General features: G+C 39.4%; 1 protein-coding gene across 3 annotated transcripts in view; it reads right to left on the bottom strand.

Moving 5' to 3' along the window:
* Positions 1-1,627: 1,627 nt before the first annotated feature.
* cdkl5 (cyclin-dependent kinase-like 5) overlaps positions 1,628-20,683 on the bottom strand; it is a 53,516-nt gene continuing 34,460 nt past the window's right edge. The window contains exons 12-19 of one of the 3 annotated variants that reach the window (XM_026947792.3): positions 19,434-20,526; positions 14,471-14,572; positions 12,256-12,361; positions 11,872-11,995; positions 11,559-11,664; positions 9,022-9,138; positions 6,925-7,134; positions 1,628-5,006 (exon numbers count right to left, since the gene is read on the bottom strand). In XM_026947792.3, the coding sequence (XP_026803593.3) occupies positions 4,614-5,006; positions 6,925-7,134; positions 9,022-9,138; positions 11,559-11,664; positions 11,872-11,995; positions 12,256-12,361; positions 14,471-14,572; positions 19,434-20,526 (2,251 nt within the window). In that variant the 3' untranslated portion in view covers positions 1,628-4,613. The remainder of the gene's footprint in view (positions 5,007-6,924; positions 7,135-9,021; positions 9,139-11,558; positions 11,665-11,871; positions 11,996-12,255; positions 12,362-14,470; positions 14,573-19,433; positions 20,527-20,683) is intronic. The other 2 variants (XM_053229522.1, XM_053229521.1) reach the window with 2 other exon arrangements.

The following is a 20,683-nucleotide window of genomic DNA, read 5'->3' as shown; positions in this document are numbered from 1 at the left end:
ACGCTAACATCTGAGTTCAACCCCTGAGCGACTCACACACACACACACACACACACACACTATCCCATACCACACTAGCATTTAATAACACACGTGTCCTCTGATCTTTGAGTTAATATTCACACACAACTAAACCACTGTATTTCCGAAATACTTTCTACAACAGTCTGTTTAAAAAGAAATGTAAGGACAGAAGTTTCAAATGGGAAATGTATAAAAGTCGCTGGACCCCTATCATTGCTGATGGCTTGTAAACATTTGTGTTTACACAAAGTTGGCACGAAGGAGGCAAAAACCCAACCACGAAGAAAAAAAACCAAAGATACAGTTCATAATCAGAGAGAGAGAGAGAGAAAGGCCATCAAGTATAATATGAATATTATTATCCTTGCCACTATTGCATCTGGCTTTGTTCGTTAGGGATCTAAATATAAATCTCCATCCCGATTTCAGTTTTGTGACAATGTTTATGGTTAAAAGTGCTATATTTATAATAACAATAATAACAAAAAAATTGAACTGATTATATTTAATTCGAACAGAAATCTGGTCTCCAGTTTTAGGTCCAAACAAACGACATTCTCTTGCATTTTTTTTTTAAAGGCAGATACACATTCAGAGATTTTACAGTTTCTGTCGTCATGGCAGTGATGTATTTGGATGTATTTGAAAGTGCACAGACAGAAATTATATACAGTGCCTCTGCTTAATTACCCTTGCACGCTGGGATTAAAATTGCTTTTCTACATAATCAAGACATCACGAAAACCGTCCTTGAATTAACAAATGGTGCTGACGATGAATGACCGCTGTAAAGGAGAGTGCGTTCATTTCATTCACTGTCACTAGTGCGTGGGATGAAATGCTCTTTCAACCATGTTCTTGGCGATGGTCATCCCCGTGGCTGAGGGCTTCACTTTAGATTTCATAGTAGCCTTTTTTTTTTTTTTATAGACACATGAAATCTCTTTCCATGTGTTCAAGGATGAGATTGTTAATAAGAGATGGTAACAGGAACTAAAATAACCTTCTTTTATTCTATTAAAAAAACAACTTGAGGGTTCAATCGAGTCAGCTGTGGTGTTAATAATCCTGTTCTGATATGCTTGATAGATATGGAGTATAGACATTTGAATAAGAAGTTCTAGTACTTAATTACGATTTTCATATCAGATGCTGGTAGAAATAACATTGATGATATGAGCAGCTTTTTTTTTTTTTTTCTTCTGCACAGTTATTAAAATCCATTTAGGAAGGACAAGAGCAGTGCATGGTTTACAGTGTTTTCTGCTCCAACACACTCAACCATAGTTGAAGGTGGATTTTCAGAGCACTAAAGCACATGGTGCCTCCAGCAGTCGTCCTCCAGCACTGAATCTGCTTTAATTTAGGTCACGCCGGTTGTAAACCCGCACTTAGGGACGATGCCAATCTGTTGCAAAATGACTTGGCATCGCATTGGCACGCTCTGCTAGCTGGCACTACGCCAAGGCAGGTTAATATACTGTAACGGACAGATGTACAACCAGCCTGGGCACAAAAAAGAAGAACATATCAGATTTCTATTGGCTAAAAATAAATAGTTAATATACTAAGCACAAAAGAAAGACGATATGACACGACTGGATAATATGTGAAAAGTGACCTTCATTTGACCTTCATAGGAATTCATCCCTCGTAAGGAATCAGAAGCTTGTTATTACATGGCGGCTGGAAAACAAACGATTTAAACAATTTCTGATTTGACCCAAGAGGAACAATAACAAGCCTAGTTTCAATTTCAAACTTGGGGTTAGACGCCTGAGAACAAATTCTGCTGAACTATCTGTATAATATCTCAATATCAGTGACTACTATCTCTATATTGGGAAAATAATGTGATGACGTGACGACAATGACATGATGTCACCTGAATAACAGATTATAAATAACAATGAATGAAATAATTAAAAAATAGTAAAACAAAAACAAGTGATTTAAATGTGCAAAATCCTCACTGTAGGTTTTAATGTTGCACATGATTGTAAAGTTGCCCAATGACACACAATTTGTCAGAAAACAAATCTACATTCAGTTCAGCTCTCTAGAAAGTGGTCATGATACAAGGTTACACTCGAAAAAAAGTTTCGTTTTTTTTGCCATTTATATAAAACACCATATGGGCACAAAACACTTGTGAGAAATACAGCTTTAAAGTGCACCATTAGGTAAACAATACTTAAAAAAGGAAAAAAAAAAGTGTACTATAAATAACACAAAAATAAGCAGTTCAATAAAATGTTTAAACTCTCAGTTAAATATCTCTTTCAATTTCTTTCTGGGTTCTGGTAATAAACTACTGTATGTGGAATAGAACCTTTGATCGTCGTCATTAAATAGATTTAAAGGAGTAAAATATTTATCTAAACTTTGATATTGCTCCTTTTTCACAATGATAGACTTCAGTCATCTCTCGACATTCATTCTTTTCGTTCATATTCTCAATTTTATATACACTGTATATATGATATAGGATCATCTCTAAGCCGTATACAGCAATTCAATATTACATATGCTTTGAGTATTACGTAAACTATCTCTGTATCTCAAAGTCTTGTTCATAGACATTACATTATTTGTTTTTTTAACAAAACTGTGCTTCGATTCTTCCAAAATAATAATAATAATAATAATAATAATAATAATTCACACCCATATTCTATTACTTCTGAAATGTACTATAAAGTCTATATCCAGAAAATATTCCATTACTGTTAACACACCCTCATTGACTTCCACTCATGGCTCAGTAGAGCATGTCGCCTCTGTTACACAAATGATCACTTGTAGCTTAAGGAGAAGGTGTAATGGCTCATGGATCGCTGAGTATGAACACATTTGCTCTTTGTAACAAATATAATGTAGTTTTCCTTGGCGAGTTGCACAGTCAATTTCCGTTGACTGATATTAAAAAAAAAAAAGAGATCTACAAGTGTAAAGTAACATAAATGACACCACCTCTCGTGTACAGTGGACAAGTTACACACTACAAATCAAATATTACACGAGGATGTGATGTGGCCTGATAGAAAGCTGATTATTTCCTATAACATCATACTTTTTTAGCTCTTTATAATTACATTTAATGATACGGAACATCCGTATTTTTAAAATCCATTTATGTTGCACATCAACCATACAATTCCTTGTGTAAGGTGCTGTTATAGAAATGTACAGCATATACACCTTCCAACTAATCAGAATCCACAACTCAGCAGCACTCTAATCTCTCTAATCTCACCCTCGAATGTGTCACCTACGGCCCATGGGCTGATATCTTTTGTACACTTTTCTGGCCACGAGCTTCAGAATCTTGAAGGCTGCAGTCTGATTGGCTTTGTGTACGTTTGCGTATATGTACATACTTTTGAACAGTGACAAATTGGCTTTTCAGAGCAAAATATAGTCACCGGATTGAAAAAAAGTTGACAGAATCCAGTATTTAAAACTTGTTTAGGAGAGATTTGTCTGACGCAGTTAGTGGTGAGTAAACAAGAGTCCTGCAAGGCTACAGAAAGAAAAGGTCAGTTATTAATCGATGTCAATGGCTTCTTTCTGTCAAAGTAGGCGTATTTTGGCCATCTTTATCGACGAACTCTATCAGACTCCCTCATCTGGCTTGCGAGACTACTTCATATATAACTTATTGCTCATACGTATACTCATAAACAGCTTGAACTCTCTTGAACGAGTGCTGATTCTCCCAATGGGGAGATGACACAGGCAAGTCAATGAGGGAACATTAAAACCAGTTTTGGAACACAAACCTGATGATGTGCAGAGGTGATCGTCAGACATTCAGTACTGACGCAAACCCTGCTGAACTAATCACTGACTGCTTCTACTGTGGCATACCATCCATCTTTTCAGCCATTCAGACTGGGTTTGGCTTTACAGTTCAGATTTTAGTTTACGGTGACATCTGAAATGCTGTCACAAAGAGAGAGATATAAAAAAAAAAATGGAAAAAAAAAACAAAAGTAAAAACAAGCAAAAAAAAAAACCTGCCATTGTATAGCTGGAGATCATGTGATCACTAGCCTCTGACAGTGTAGCTTCTGTGTTAATGGGCAGTTAGATCTCATAGATCTCGCAGAATAGAGGATTCATAACAGAACAAACTGTTCAATAATAATAATAATAATAATCATAATAATAATATGTACCATTTGTTACAACAATAAAATGCACTCTGTACAATGTAAATATTAAATATTAAGACACTCATAATTAATTAAATAATCTCCATGAAATATAGAATTATTACACAATAAATATTTATACATTCTCTGGTGTATAAACTAAAGCTCTTACTATTCCACGGTTAATTTACCCCCCATCTGATAAATTTCCTTATACAAATACTTAGATACTTCATCAATGTCAATAACTGAAAACTGAACCCATTAACAATAATACAAATTCTATCAAAGGATGTGGATGATTTTTAAAAAACAAACTCGAGACATGACTAGCGCCACCTTCTGGCTAGAGGTGTCGTTAAGTGCGGAAGTGATATTGGTTTTGCAGTTACCCCCGAATAGTCAAAAGAGAGAAAGAAGACACGTCTGCCCCTACAAAGCGGTTTCTTTCAGGTCATTGAGGTTTGGCATCCGAGGACGGGCAGCCCTGGCGAACCCGATGCCATTTTGCCCAGCTTTACTGGCCATTTGGTCAGGATAGGGAGCCGTGGCATGCCAGGCCGACTCTATCTGCCCTGGAAGAGGGTAGTTGTGGGGCTTACGGCTCTTGGTGTTAGGAGTGATGCTGCCCACTGGAATGGCCCGTGCTTCAGGCATGGCCGGGGGTGCTGCTTTGGGTGCCGGGTTGGCAAGTGGCTGGAAGCGGACTTCAGAGGAGCGATCTGGAGGAGGAGGAGGAGGAGGTGGAGGCTGGCTAGCTGCTGTAGAGGATGAGGGCGGAGAGGAGAGGTGCAGCAACTTACGCAGAGACCTAAGAGGTTGGTTCTGAAAGTAAATAAAAACAAAGGAGCTGTGACGATGACTCACATCTGTGAGAAATGACATCCATGGCCCAGCAGGAACATAAGAACATAGCATTATAAGGGTTTATAACAATATGGAAAAGAACTATGGGAATTCAAAACCATAAAAAAATCTGACCTTTAAGAATTCAAAAACATCATCCTCAGGATTCCAAACTATAAACCTGCTTTCACATTAGCAGCCATTTTTCAATTAATGTCTCACAAGCTGCTCTATGCTCATCAGTAGTGGATGGCCCTATCTTTAATTTACTTCCAGTTTCCATGGATTTACTCGTTTTAAAGACAAAGGCTTACATGTATGGTTGAAATGTGTTTTAGAGCCTGTCATGCCCATGTGTAAATTCATCCTGTTTTTACCTAAAAGAAGTAGCTCTCATCAGAAAGATTTCTGTTACAGAAAAGGTAAGTAGACATTTCATACAATCATTTTGCAAATTCTCTTGCAGGGTGCCAATAATCCTGAAGCTAAATGAAAAAAGGCTTGATATGATGAATCACAAACATAAGAATTAATTTAGATGTGTACGAATGAAATATCGTGACTCAGAATCATGACAACTATAAATGCCCCTGAACAATTAAATTCAGAAGGGATTCAGAAAAAACGTGAAGTCTTCGAAGGCATAAATATTCAGATTAAGAAGCACAAACACAGTTATGAGGAATTAGAAACTTGGAAATGATTTCATGACTTCATAACCACGATTTAGAACTATAAGGATTCAGGACTATAAGAGTTCAGAACTGTAAGGATTCAGATCTGTAATTATCCAGAACTGTAAAAATTCCGAACTACAGGAATTCAGAATTATAAGAATTCAGAGGTATAAAAATTCAGAACTAAAAGAATACAGAAGTATAAAGAGTCAGAACTATATGAATTCAGAACTATAAGGGATCAAAACTATAAAATCCAGAACTATATGGGTTCAGAACTGTAATGATCCAGAACTATAAGGATTCAGGACTATTAGAGTTCAGAACTGTAAGGACTCAGATCTGTAATTATTCAGAACTATAAAGATTCAGAACTACAGGAATTCAGAATTATATGAACTCAGAGGTATAAAAATGCAGAACTATAAGAATTCAGAACTATAAAGATTCAGAATTATAAGAATTTAGAACTATAAGAATACAGAAGTACAAAGAGTCAGAACTATAAGAATTCAGAACAATATGAATTCAGAACTGTAGAGTCAGAATTATAAGAATTTAGAACTATAAGAATACAGAAGTATAAAGAGTCAGAACTATAAGAATTCAGAACTATAAGGGTTCAAAACTATAATAATCCAGAGCTATATGGGCTCAGAACTGTAATGATCCAGAACTATAAGGATTCAGGACTATAAGAGTTCAGAACTGTAAGGATTCAGACCTGTAATTATCCAGAACTATAAAGATTCAGAACTACAGGAATTCAGAATTATATGAATTCAGAGGTATAAAAATTCAGAACTATGAGAATTCAGAACTATAAAGATTCAGAATTATAAGAATTTAGAACTATAAGAATACAGAAGTACAAAGAGTCAGAACTATATGAATTCAGAACTATAAGGGATCAAAACTATAAAATCCAGAGCTATATGGGTTCTGAACTGTAATGATCCAGAACTATAAGGATTCAGGACTATAAGGATTCAGAACTATTCTGAAATTCTGAATTATAAGCATTCAGAATGATGAAGATTCAAAACCATGACGCAGAACCTTAAGAATTCAGATCTATATGGATCCAGAACAATGACATAATTCCTAAAGATTCAGCACTGCAGAGATTCAGATCCATAAGGATATGCAGTCAAAGACTTAACACCATCACAATTCTGTTTGAATCTGTGATTCAAGAAAAAAAGCAAACAGTTACTTGCCTGAGGTTGCACATTTGTATGCTTCTCTATAGGCCAGGTGTTGTCTCTCTCTCTTTCTCGATCACGCCCTCGCTCTCGGTTCCTATCCCTTTCCCGGTCCCTGTCTCTGTCTCGTTCTCTGTCCCGGTTCCGGTGACGGCTGCTGTGGTGGGACGAGGATTTGACCGGTCTCTGGAGTACCAGCTGGTCCTGCTGGCCTTCAGCTGCAACCTGGCAACCATGCAGAGAAAAAAACAGTGTGCAAAAAGCACTAAACCGCGGCGACAATCGAGAAAATTGAGGACAGGGAAACCAAAAAACACAAATAACGTGCATGGGGCCAGCAGGCTGGGAGTGTACATCAATTCCCGTTGCAATCTGCCTATACGTATATGAAATTATAATACATATACACACACTGTCCACTTTATTAGGATCACCTGTACACCTGCATATCCATGCAGTTATCTAATCAGCCAATCATGTGGCAGCAGCGCAATACAAAAAAATCATGCAGATAAACGTCAAGAGCTTCAGTTAATGTTCACATCAAACATCAGAATGAAGAAAAAGTGTGATCTCTGTGACTTTAACCGTGGCGTGGTTGTTGGTACCAGGTGGACTGGTTTAAGTATTTCGGAAACTACTGAACTCCTGGGAATTTCCCACACTACAGTCTCTAGAGTTTACACAGAATGGTGCGAAAAACAAAACACACTGAGTGAGTGACGGTTCTGTGGTTGGAAACGCCTTGTTGATAAGAGAGGTCAGAGGAAAATGGCCAGATTTCAGTTGACAGGAAGTCTATAGTAAGTCAAATAATCACTCTTTGCAACCATGGTGAGCAGAAAAGCATCTCAGCATGCACAAAACTTTTAATTTTGAGGTGGATGGGCTACAACAGCAGAAGACCACATTGGGTTCCTACTGCTATCAGCCAAGAACAAGAATCTGAGGCTATCATGGGCACAGACTCACCCAAACTGGACCTGATGTGGTCTTCTGCTGTTGCAGCCAATCTACCTTGAGGTTTGATGTGTTGTGCATTCTGAGACACTTTTCTGCTCAACACGGTTATAAAGAGTGCTTGTTTGAGTTACTATAGACTTCCTTCAGCTCAGACCAGTCTGGTCATTCTCCTCTGATCTCTCTCATCAACAAGGTGTTCAGCCTGCAGACCTTCTGCACACAGGTTGTATTTTGTTTTTTCGCACCATTCTGTGTAAACTCTAGAGACTGTTGTGTGTGAAAATCCCAGGAGATCAGCAGTTTCTGAAATACTCAAACCAGCCCATCTGGTACCAACAACCATGCTATGATTAAAGTCACTGAGACCACATTTTTACCCCATTCTGATCTTTGATGTGAATATTAACTGAAGCTCTTGACCTGTATCTGCACGATTTTATGCACTTCACTGCTGCCACATGACTGGCTGATTAGATAACGGCATGAATGTGCAGTTGTACAGGTGTTCCTAATAAAGTGGATGGTAAGTGTATATTAATATGCACAATGTTTAATTAGCTGGACTATTATGACACACCCAGCCCCTGTCTCTATTAACTACTGTAAATATGTTTGTGTTTTTCGGAGGGGAAAAAAAAACACATTGTGTTCCATTCTCCTGCACTCTCCTGCTTCTGGAGAATCATAAGTGTAGCTGTGCATCCACTGTAAGCAGGCACTGCTGAAGTTCCATGCATCTGATGACATGCTTGTGCCGCTACGCTAGCAGAAATGTTAATGATGTTTCGCATATTGAAACGGTCGGGACCAGATCCATAAAATCAGAATGCATGCTTAGTAAGGGTTTTAAGAGAACCTCAATTCGGAAACACTGATATTCAGAACTGAATGGATTCAGAACCATGCGATTTCTGAACTTTAAGGATTCGGAAGCATGTCTAAATATCTCACCAAGTGCTCTGAGATATGCTTGCTTAAAGTTTACATGAATCTGGGCCCAATGCTCATGGTGTCACATTGAACAAATACCACTGAGCAGCTACAAACAAAAAGAAGTGATAGCTACATTTATAGACACATGCAGTGGAGACTCTGGTGTGATGTCAACAATGCACAATGTGGAGTGGGACGGTTCCATGAGTGCTGTACCATGGGCTGAGCAAGGACAGGAAGCACAGAGGAGTTATGCTTTAAGCTATTCTTTGAGTTAAAGAGAGGGAAAAGGCTTTTCTTGATGCTCGGGTTCCTTCCCTCGCAGCCCTCCGTCTGGAATATAAGACGCAGAAAAAGGCCAGCGGCTCATTGAAGGAAGAGACAGACATGTTTTTTTTTTGTTGTTGAAAGCAGCAGATGAGATGAACATACGGACCCATGGCTTACAGTTTGCACACAGAGCACATTTTTTGGATGAGAGGCAGATTTCCGTCACAGACATACTGCTTGGGTCTGCTTATGACAATCTGGGGGGGGGGGTTATGCCATGAACATAATTCCCATTATGTCCTTATCTGGATTTGAGCTTGAGGGATTTGATTAATGATAGGACTACAGCCCTGTTTGAGCTAAATTAGCTTTACCTGGGGACAATTAACTGATTAGCACATGATAGTACTAAGCGAATTAGTCTAGTCTATTCGGACCTTATTTCTGTTTATATTTGAATAGATTTTTCCCATAAAATAAATGAAAACTGAACTTGTATAAATGCAAAACAACTTCAGACTAACAAGACAATATCATAGGCTAGCATTACCTTTATATATAGCTTTCTCTTGAGGCTAATGTAGCTTTCTAATAAGGCTAACAGTATTTCACAGGCCAGTATTAGCTTTATGTAATGTAGCTTTCTATTAAGGCTAGTAGAATATCGCAGACTAGCATTAGCATTAGGTAATGTAGCTTTCTATTAAGACTAATATAATATCGTAGACTAGCATTAGCTTTAGGTACTGCGCTTTCTATTAAGACTAATAATATATCACAGGCTAGCATTAGCTTTAGATAATGTAGCTTTCTATTAAGACTAACAGAATATCGCAGACTAGTATTAGCTTTAGGTAATGTAGCTTTCTATTAAGACTAATAGAATATCACAGGCTAGCATTAGCTTTAGATAATGTGGCTTTGTATTAGGGCTAAAAGAATACTACAGACTAGTCTTAGCTTCAGGTTATGTAGCTTTCTACTGAGGCTAATAGAATATCACATCACTGAGCTTTCTAATAAGGCTAGTGTTAGCTTACATCCTATAAACGATGTAGGTTAAAATATACTTTGCAAGAGGTATTTTCTTTGAACCTTCTTGAACCCAGATTGGTGTAGCTGGTGGTAGGCTAGCTAACTAGCAGGACTCCATTTTGTTGCATGTGCATATGCATCATCAAGTTGTTTACCATTGATTTAATTAATTTTGTATAAATTGGAATAGAAAAACAGCAAAAGGAGTTAAGAAGAGAAGAATAGTTTAGAAAGTCAGGATAATTGGAAAAGTGGACTATTCATTTAGCATATATTTCTTGCACACACACATACACACACTGCTGTAACTATGTATAATGGCTAAAAGACAAACACAGACCAAGCAACCCAGAGAGACAGCACACATAAAGACACATAAAGCAATCCTCCTTGCAGCCGTTATAGGAAGTTTCTCAAATTTCTGTAATAATACTGAAAGTAGGTCAAAGTTAGCATTAGGTGTTAGGTTAATCTGTTCCCACTATGTTTTTAAATTCATTACTGGCATCGTGAATTTTCTTGGATAACACAGGGTGGACAAATCAGTAGCCGGTTATACTGTACAAGCAGATCCTGTGGTTGGGCTATTAGCTTTTTACTCATAGCTTCATTTGTTGTTCCTCTTTCGGCTGCTCCCATTAGGGGTTGCCATAGAGGACCATTTGATTGGGCACAGTTTTTACACCGGATGCCGTTCCTGAAGCAACCCTCCCCAATTTTATCCGGGCTTGGGACCGGCACGGAGAGCATACTGTTGCACACAACCTGGTGTTGGTTCCCTGGCCGGGAATCAAACCCGGGCCACAGCAGAGAGAGTGCTGTGGCCTAACCACTAGTCCTCCAGGGACCCGACTTACTCATAGATCCAATAATTAGAGGAAAAAAATAAACCCTACTTCCTATTGCACCTCGATGATGTAACGATAGCGTGAGCTTCCCAATACCACTGCCCACTACATTGCACTCATCAGCCGAAATCAAGTAAAATACAAAGCCGTCATATAATTGTACTGCTAGAACAACACAAAGTCACCATGTGGTTAAACATATTGAGAGAAAATAAAGATGTTGGCCAGGTTCAAATAATATCTTTTATTTATGATACGAAGAGAGAGCACCACATCTCAAATGTTTGCCAATGACGTGGTGACATTCTGTTGTGCGATCACAAACATGTTGTGCTTTATTAAAATATTAGGCTACGAGTTTTTAGCCAAGTCAATGACATTTCAACCAAAACTGGGCAGCACACCAGAGCTTTTACTTACTCTGTGGGCTAGCTACTGATTTATCATTAGTCCACCCGTGATAACATATCCTTTCAGTTATACACGTATAATTTTCTGCTACGATTACCATTTAATTTACGCAAAAAAACCGCATAATTCAAATGGTTTATTGGCTCAGACAGAATCCAGTCGAGCATTAAATAAAAGTGTAAGGCTCACTGGTTGTGACTTCTTCTTTTTCTTCTTTATTGCTCTAAAGAATCCCTGTTTTTCCTTCTGTTTCGGAATCTCCGGTGGGTTCATAGCCATCGCCTCCGAGTTATTCCTAAAATCAGAATCAAAACAAATATATTGTAAAATGCTTCCAGCCTTTTAAAGCAAGATTCATCTGAAACTGAGTCTGGAAAAAACTTAAGTGTGAAAATGACCTAAAATCATACAATAATTTCAGTGGCATGAAAAGATATGTACTCTACACTGAGCCGTGATACTAATAACTGTTCTTACAGTCATGCTAACACTGAGGACTCACCAGGGGTCAAAGTTCGTCTGGCGTTTGGAGTGGTTGGCCATGGCAGCGCTGTCCGCTGATACGGGTGGAACTCTGCTCTGAGCCGCACTGTCATGGAAGGAATTGTCTGGTCGTGGAGAAGGGACTAGGGTATACATGAGCACACACACACACAACACCCAATATGTAGTAAGTGGTAGGTTCAGCTGTATACTAGTAAGATATAAAAAGTAAATCTACATTTCTCAGATCATATTCACAGCGTACTATTTGGTTAGAAAAGGTCTGATGTAGCATCATTCCTCAGCTACCACATTTTTATCAAACCCCAATTTACCATCACATGATTAGCATACTGAAAGTTAAACATTCAGGCTTCTATTCTCAGTCCAGGTTTGTGAATACCTCTGTAAAAGCTGCCCACTCTGCGAGGCATAGAGTCACTATAGATGATCCGGTTCTCCTTGGATGAGGTTCCATCTTCCATATGTGGATCGTGGTACATCCCGACCTGCAGCATAGAAAGAACAGAATGCATCATAAATACCTTTTTGCTCCACACTACCCTTTCACACGCTTCCTACACACAACTAGCCTTGCTGGGGCTATGTCTGATATGACACATCTTATTTCCTATGTAGTGCACTGCTTTGGAATCTTTTAAAATCATATCTGAAAGCACTTTGGATAACATCCAGCCCAGATAGCAGATGATTCCAGGCCAGATATGGTTAGCTTTTGGTTGAAAGTTAATTATGGCAAATGCAAGTGGCTCAACCATAAGCAACCACAAGGAATTCACAGCATTTGGAATCTGGGCATAAAACAAGCACAAAAAATGCAACCAATCATTTACAAGTTTAGTCCATAGCAGTCACTTTCATGTCATTTTGGTGCAGAACATCATAAATCTGATTGTTCATCACTTGGACAAGGACTGAAACCCCCCATTTGTGGTGGACCACAAGTTGTTTGATGCTCACCCAATTACGGGTGTTCACATCTGTCAAAATAAAAGAAAAGTTTGATTGATCTGCACTACACAAGGTCTGAAAGAATATTTTGAAGTAGACTTATGGCTGTGGTCAGGCTGCCAGATTTGCATGATTTCATCTCTGTCATTCAACTATTACACGTGAGCCAGCACTGGGCCCTCATCTATTTGTTACCTGGGGGTGCATTTGCAAAATCCTGCATTGCACTACATTAGACCATGTCCGAACTAAGTACCCTAGCACATGTTGGATGTGCTGGGGTACATAATACACTCTGGCATTTGAAGAGGCTGCAAAGCCTATGCAATCAATTGAGTGTGGTTTTGTACCTATAACAGTGGAGTGATGGCAACATGCTAAGCATCAACAGAATGGCACTAGAGCCACAGACTAATCAGCAAATTGTGCACTGTACAATTCAATAGTCTAAATTACAAATTAGATTTCCATTTTAAGTATGCTATATAGTGCTCTTAGAGGAACACCGAGTAGGGTGCCCGTTCAAACATAGCACCAGACTTAATGTTGTGATATTTACTTGAGGAGAAGGCAGTCAAAAGACATAGACATCCAAGATTGAAAAGGAAATAATTTTATTCTCCGGTGGACAAAGCAAAGTCAGCTGAGCAAAACTTGAGGCACGAATAAACCTTCAGGGACAGTCATATATCCAGTGATATGAAGGGGATCCATCTGCTTCATGCAGACCCTCCACTAGTGACCCACAAGGCTTTGTGCTGGGTCCTCTTCTGTTCTCCCTCTATACTTGCTCTCTCAGTGAGGTCATGGGTTTTCATGCCACTGCTATGCTGACGACACTCAACTCATCCTGTACTTTCCTCCCTCAGACACTCATGTTTCTGCAGGGATCTCAGCATGTCTGGCAGACATCTCGTTATGGATGGCAGCTGATCAGCTGAAACTAAATCCCAACAAGACTGAGCTGGTGCATAACCCTGGAGATGCATCCCCATGTCAAGATCTTGTGATCTCTCTGGACAACTCTCAGATCTCTCCATGTATCACTGCAAGCAACTGTCGGGTAGTCCTGGGCAACCAACTGTCTTTCTCAGGTTCTCAACCAACCTCTACAGGTTCTCCCCTCGATCTTATTGCATTGCTTCCTGTAGCTTCCTACTGATCCTATTTGATTTAAAACACTGATGCTTGCCCACAAAGCCAAAAACGGACCTGTGTCCACTTACTTTTACCATGCCACCTCAAAGTACAAGGACGACATTCATCAAGACTTCTCTGTCCTGGCACTCAGGTGGTGGAATGAACTCCCCCTGGCTGAACAGCTAAATCACTAAAGACATACCTCTTCATAAAGCACTTTAATTAGCACTTGTGCTAAAAAAAATAAATAAATAAATACATAAAAATCCTTGTGTTGTTTTCTTTTCATACTCTACTCCCCAACAGGGTTTTTAGACTGATGGTACTCTTACTCCCTGAGGAAGTGAACTAGTATGAGACTACAAAGCACTTCTGTAAGTCACTCTGGATAAGGGCATCTGGTAAATGCTCTACATGTAAAAATAACAATATAGTCTAGATCTGGTCTGTTTACTACGTGTAAGGTAGGTTTGGGGGGATGCAACTTAATCATCTTAGACTCAGACCTCATTTTTGGCACGCTGTGAGTGGAAGGAAGAAGTGTTGTCCCTTGTTGAGTCCTTAATTGGGCCATGAGAGTGAGGCTTCTCTTTTGGAGACTGTTCATTCTGTTAACACAAACACAAAAGAATCAGGAGTGTATTCATTCTGTGCAGTGTGTAGTTAACTAGTCAGTGGCAGTCTTTGCTTTTTTTTTGCCTCTATACACTAGAAACAATGACTATAAGGTCAAAATATACTTAAGTATACTTAGGAAGTAAAGCCAAACATAATCAAAGCCATCATAGTCACCCATTTCATAGGACCAGAGGTTGTTGTACAAGTAGCTACTCAGGTTTTTCTTGGTTGGCTGCATCATCAATTCATGACTAAAAGAGCTAAGATGAGGATCAGAGATGATGTGGCTTCTGGAGTATGCTACTGCTTGAGTTTCAACATGAGAACTAAGGAAGTCTCAATACCACTAAAGCAACAAAACCAAAAGCAACAGCGCAAAAATGGGAAAAGCAATACACCAGCACCTTACAATCTAGGCACTTTAGCCAATAGATCCAAAAAAGTGAGACGATGGGAATTCGTAAAGAGTGAACGTGTCCAGCTAGAGGGTGGGCAACTTCTGCATGGCACAATCTGTACAAACTTACAATATACTAATGTGTTTTATGTTGCCACCATGAAGGGTTCTCTGATGTACTTGCATCTTGGTCTCCCCATGATCTCTTAAAGCATGAGAGTTTTGCCCCCATTGCAGTACCACCAAACAAACCATGCCAGAACTTGGGATGGGTCAATTAAAGAACAATGGTGGAAAGTTGCTTTAATTTGTTTCACTGAGCTCCAAGTAATGCCCCTTGGTTGTACTGCCATTGAGTTTCATGGCTTCATACTTCATACATGGCCAACACGGGCCCCACATCACTTGTCTGACAGTAATCATTTGACCACTGAAAGCAGCTGCTGGAAAAATTCTGAAATGCAGATCTTAACTGCTCAGATCCAATTTTCCAAAATTTGTTCTTTACCTTGCAGTGCAAAAATAACAAGAAAAATACTATTTAAGCAATTTTCAGAACAGAAATAGCTCTATTAGAGGCTTGGGAACTGCAAACTCTGTATCAAGTACTAATCAAAGCATAATTGTATTTGATAGCAGCACGGTGGAGAAGACGGTAGTGTTGCTGCCTCACAGCTCTAGGGTCCGGGATTTGATCATGAGCTCCAATTATTGTCTGCGTGTAGTTTCACATGATGTCCCTGTGTTTGTGTGGGTTTCCTTCAGGTACACCAGTATTCCTCCACCTCCCAAAAACATGCTTGTAGGTGGACTGGCCACACTAAATTGGTCCTAGGTATGCACTGATGCATTTGTCCTAGGTATGAATGAATATGCATTTGTATAAAGACTTGGAAACGACTAAATGAATGAAACTAAAGTTTAATTGATTAGAAGTTGTACAATTACTTTTACAATTACATTCCCCTGAAATGCAGGGCATATAAATTATGATTCTTATATGGCTCATCCTATATACATTTTAATATTTATACTTGATTTAAATCTGAATTTCTGCTGGTATAAAAGTCAATTTCTAAAAATAAATAGAGAGAAATAAATACAGTCATCCTAATAACTATCATTTTTTTTCATGTATCACTTTCTGTCTCACCTCAACAGTGAACAAAAAATTCAAGTGTAAAATAAATTAAAAATTGGACTCTGAAACACTTTAATTTTTTAGCCATATGCTTCAGGTCCAGTGTAGTTCTCTGAGCGATAAGAGATGGTTTTTTGCCCCATGAAGCTAGAGACAGGCTAACTAGCAAATGTCAGCTTGTCACTGTGAAGTGTTACTTTTAGTCACGAAACTGCCGCATAAATTTTTTGAATTTGAGGGGGTAGTGTAGGAAAAATACAGACCTTGCTGTTACTTTAAAACCTTGTATATGACATTTTATAATTTACCTAACTTTCTAATTATCATTATCATAAAATTATTTATAACGTGTTAGACTTGACACTTTATTTTGATCAAAATTTCTCTTCTGGAAAAGGTTTTGTTTTTAATGACTTTTTGGCTGGCATCCCTAATAAGCAATGAGGGGAAATAAAAATTGGGGCACTTTTGCGTTTGTTATTTAATACCTATGCATATGTTATGTTTATTATCTGTTCATATATCCATTTCAGTGTGTTCTAGTTGCAAAAAAGCACCTTGTGTCATTACGAAAAAGGCTGCAAGGCTGCCATTGGTTGGGAAAATTTAGCTTCCTAAAGTTCTCAGGAACAACATTATTAAACAACCTTCAAATGGAAAAAGCTATGGAACCACAGCAAAGCCCTTCGACATCCCTGTTAATACAACTGGTTCGATAATATTCAGGTGGAAAGTTCACGGAACCACAAAGGCAGGCAGGTGTGCCACTCTAGATTTCACAACGTGCACTCAGACTAATGATAAAGAGGGTAAGAGAGAAGCCAGCAGTGACTCGAAGAGAGTTGCAGGACGACCTGAAAGCAGCAAGAACAATAGTTACGCAGAGAACATTAAGCAATGAACTGCATTCATCAATCACCATCATCTCCGTTCCTATATCCTACGCAATATTTCTCAGTTCCTTGCCAATAATTCAGCTTGTCTTGTTTGGAGAAAGAAGGGTAGTGTGTATGATCCTGAGAACACCATACACCCAGTGAAGAATGGAGATGGGAGCATCATGAGGGCCTGCTGCTTTGCAAATGGTACTGCTCATGAAAGGAAACATGAATTGAGCTATGTATGAGGACATATTACAGGAGAAATCAATCTCGTCGGCCAAGAAAGTGAATTCAGCGAGAAGATAGATGTTTCAACAAGACCGTAACCCCAAACATACAGCCAAAATAACTCCAAAAGGCCTTCCATGGTCTAGCCAATCTCCTGACTTTGGCGTCCATGGAGATTTGAAAATGATTTGCCAAGAAGAATGGGCCAATATTGAACCAAAATACTGCAAAGAGATAATTACTTCTTACCACAGACACCTTGAAGCTGTAACTGCCAACAACATCTGTGAGACAAAGTACTAATGTTGGTCATTTGCGGTATCCAAATTCTTCTTTTCGCATTAATTCATTTTTTTAAACATATCTTTGTTTATGCTTATGAATACATATATTTCTGTTCACAAGTGAAAAGACGTGTGTAAATGTGAAGCAAATGTAAGCACTGGAGGTATATTAAATAATAAAAAAATAAATTGTCCAAATACTTATTTCCCCTCAATGTATGTATTTGTGTAATGTTAAATGTCAAATGTACATTTATAGATTTTATGTCACAATGACAAACTCAAAATATTCTTCCTTTGCCGGAAGTAATATCAGATAAAATCGGATTAACACAAGAGCACCAGAGATTCAGTGATACGTTATCAGTGCAGCATAGTCTCTGATGATCTTATTGAGGAACCCTAACATAAGACAACTGTTAGAATAAATGATACATGGTTGAGCCTTGATAGACAAATCAGAAAGGAGAGGAGCAGAAAGTGGAAAAGGGCAAGACAAGAGCGAATGGGACAGACGGCATGAGAGCGAGTAAGAGAAAAAAGAAGTGTATATAGCAGGTGCAAAAATCCACTACTAAAAACTGTTATTAGAAAACGAGAACAAATGTTGTCAAATTGTATGCTTAAGAAATATAATTATACAAAGTTCTTATTTACTAAAGGCATCAATAATGGCGTCATGAAGAGACAACCATTAGCAGCGTGTCATGTGCATCCAGATGTTAACTTCTGAATTAATTATATGCCGTTAATTATATGGCAAGGTATGATAAAGCATATTAAATTACTAATGTACATAATGCAATAGTAAGAGAATTACTATGAATCGTGAAACTACGAAGACTACGCACAGCTTCCGCTGGTTGAGATGCAACTTGGACTTTGGTAAATGCGAAACTTGAAAGCTTGCCACTATAGGAAACATGAATTGAGCTATGTATGGGGACGTATTAGAGGAGAAATGGAAGGGCGTATACTGCTGCATTCTGAACAAGCTGGAGCTTCATTAAAGACACAGCAGGACCACCGGCAATATTTTACAAACTAGTGGTTATGAAAGCATGCACTAGTTTCTCAGCATCATGTATTTATGTTTCTCGAATGAGAATAAGCAGTTTTAAAAATTTGGTACTAATTTGGCATTAAAGCCAGCATTTGGGTTTCACCAGGATCTTAACTGTAGCTTTTTTATTTTTGTTTAAATTTTTCATTTATGGTAACGAACTGGTTTGTCTTGCTAAGTTCTGGAGGAATTTGAAAATCATATATAGCCCCATCATTTGTTCATTTAGATACTATAACTATAGCCAGATGGGATGCACTAACAAAAAAACTAACAAAATTAAGGTAATATTCGCTTAAAAAAACAACCCATGGCCAAACATCATCTTTGGGGTCTGAGATTTCATGTTTAGCAAAGCCAGCTGTATGTTAACTATGCTACTCGCAGAAACTGACCTGGGCATTTGTAAGAAATTTACTGGGTTAATAGTATGATATCATTTTCGGTTAGAGGGCAAAGTATTCCCTTGGCTTGTTATCCTAGTTTGAATAGGAAAATGACTCTGTGGTTAGTCATCTATAACAGAGATATGAGTAGGACTGTGACTAAGTGACACTCTAACTCTTAGAATGAAGAAGAAACAAATTTCCATGTATGCATCTAGATACAGAGGCATTTGCCAGATTCAGTGTGAGAGAATTTTTTTTTTTATATTATCAGACAACACCAAAGAGACTGTAAGATTAGGATATACTCCATCTTTCTTGTGAAATCGAGTAATCAGACAAGTTATCTAAAACTAGTTTTTGATAACTGAACAAGCTATTATCAAATCTGTACAATTTCTGGTAGTGGAATTTTGATCCATACTGTGTAGGAAGACAGACAGACAGACAGACAAACACAGAGAGTCTGACCCTGCTGAGGTCCTGGCTGATCTCCTCTCTGGAGGAGCTGGTTGGGTGGCGTGGTAATGTGCGGTGAGGCAGCTGAGGGGAGAGCAGCTGTAGGCTGCTGGCACGTGTTGGCACACCCTGGCCCACTACCAGCCCAGCTTCCTGACCGTGGGTCCTGTGGCGCTCACGTCGCACATACATAGAGTGCCTGTGGGGGCGCTGCTGAGACGAGAAGGGGCTGGTGTAGCCCAGGCCGCAAGGGAAGGACTCATGGGGGGCAGAAAGTGTGTGACTGTGCACACCTGCTGCTCCAGCCACCATGGCTGGATCCAGAGCATCTGGCACTTTGGCTTCCTCGGGTGTTTTTTTGCGGCCCGAGGAGTGGTGCGAGTCCAGGGTACCACCCTCCATGCGAGGGTTGGTGCGCCCTGCTGGGCTATGGCCTTGGCGATCTGAGCCAGAGTGCCGCTCTGTTCGGGGGCTGGCGGGGGCAGCGTTCAAGTCCAAACAGCTAGTCGGGAAGTACCGGGAACCAGAGCTAGAACTGGGCACAGTCTCCTCTAGGTGAAGGCGGGGCTCGGTCAGGTTTCCAACAGACTTGGCGTCACTCAGTGTGCCATGGCTTTTGGACAGGCCGAGGAAAGATGAGTTGCTCTTGGAGGATGATGACGAGGGCATAGAGCCATGTGAGCTCTCCATGTAGCCATGACGCCCGTGCTTGTCGCCAGACTGCAGAGTGCTTGTTTTGCCCTCCAGAAAAGATGATGATGGCTGGCGGTTTTGTTTGGATGATTTGAGGTACTTGCCAGTGGAAACGTCCACCCCACCAGTGGTTTTGGGCCCCAGAGTGAAGTCAAACTCGGTTTTACCCTTGGCATCCTTGGGGCTCAAGAGATGGGGCAGATTGTTGTTGGCCAGCTCTTTGCTGCAAGAGATGGAGCGGCTCAGCGTCTGGCTCTGGTAGCTCTTGGGATGCAGTGTAGGGCTCAAGCTAGCTGCCACGGGCCCTCCACCACCATTCAGGAAGCCTTCTGTGCTCCGGCGCAAGTCCTCATGCCGCGGCAACGACGAGCAGTCTTTGCTGTTGGAGCGACGATGACTAGAGCTCTTACTGCTGCAATAAAAGAAACGGAGAAGAAGAGTTACAAAAGATCAAGATAGAGGGCAAAAAAGGACAGACTTGATCAATAAGATTAGTATGCCTGTGCGAATGTTCACATATCATACATAGTCACATCTCCATAATTCCCTGACTTTCAGTAACTGTTTAT

This window comes from Pangasianodon hypophthalmus, chromosome 25, assembly GCF_027358585.1.
Source record: "Pangasianodon hypophthalmus isolate fPanHyp1 chromosome 25, fPanHyp1.pri, whole genome shotgun sequence".
In the NCBI taxonomy this organism is placed as follows: Eukaryota; Metazoa; Chordata; class Actinopteri; order Siluriformes; family Pangasiidae; genus Pangasianodon; species Pangasianodon hypophthalmus.
The sequence above is the reverse complement of the archived record's forward strand: the minus strand, read 5'-3'. Positions and strand labels throughout refer to the sequence as shown.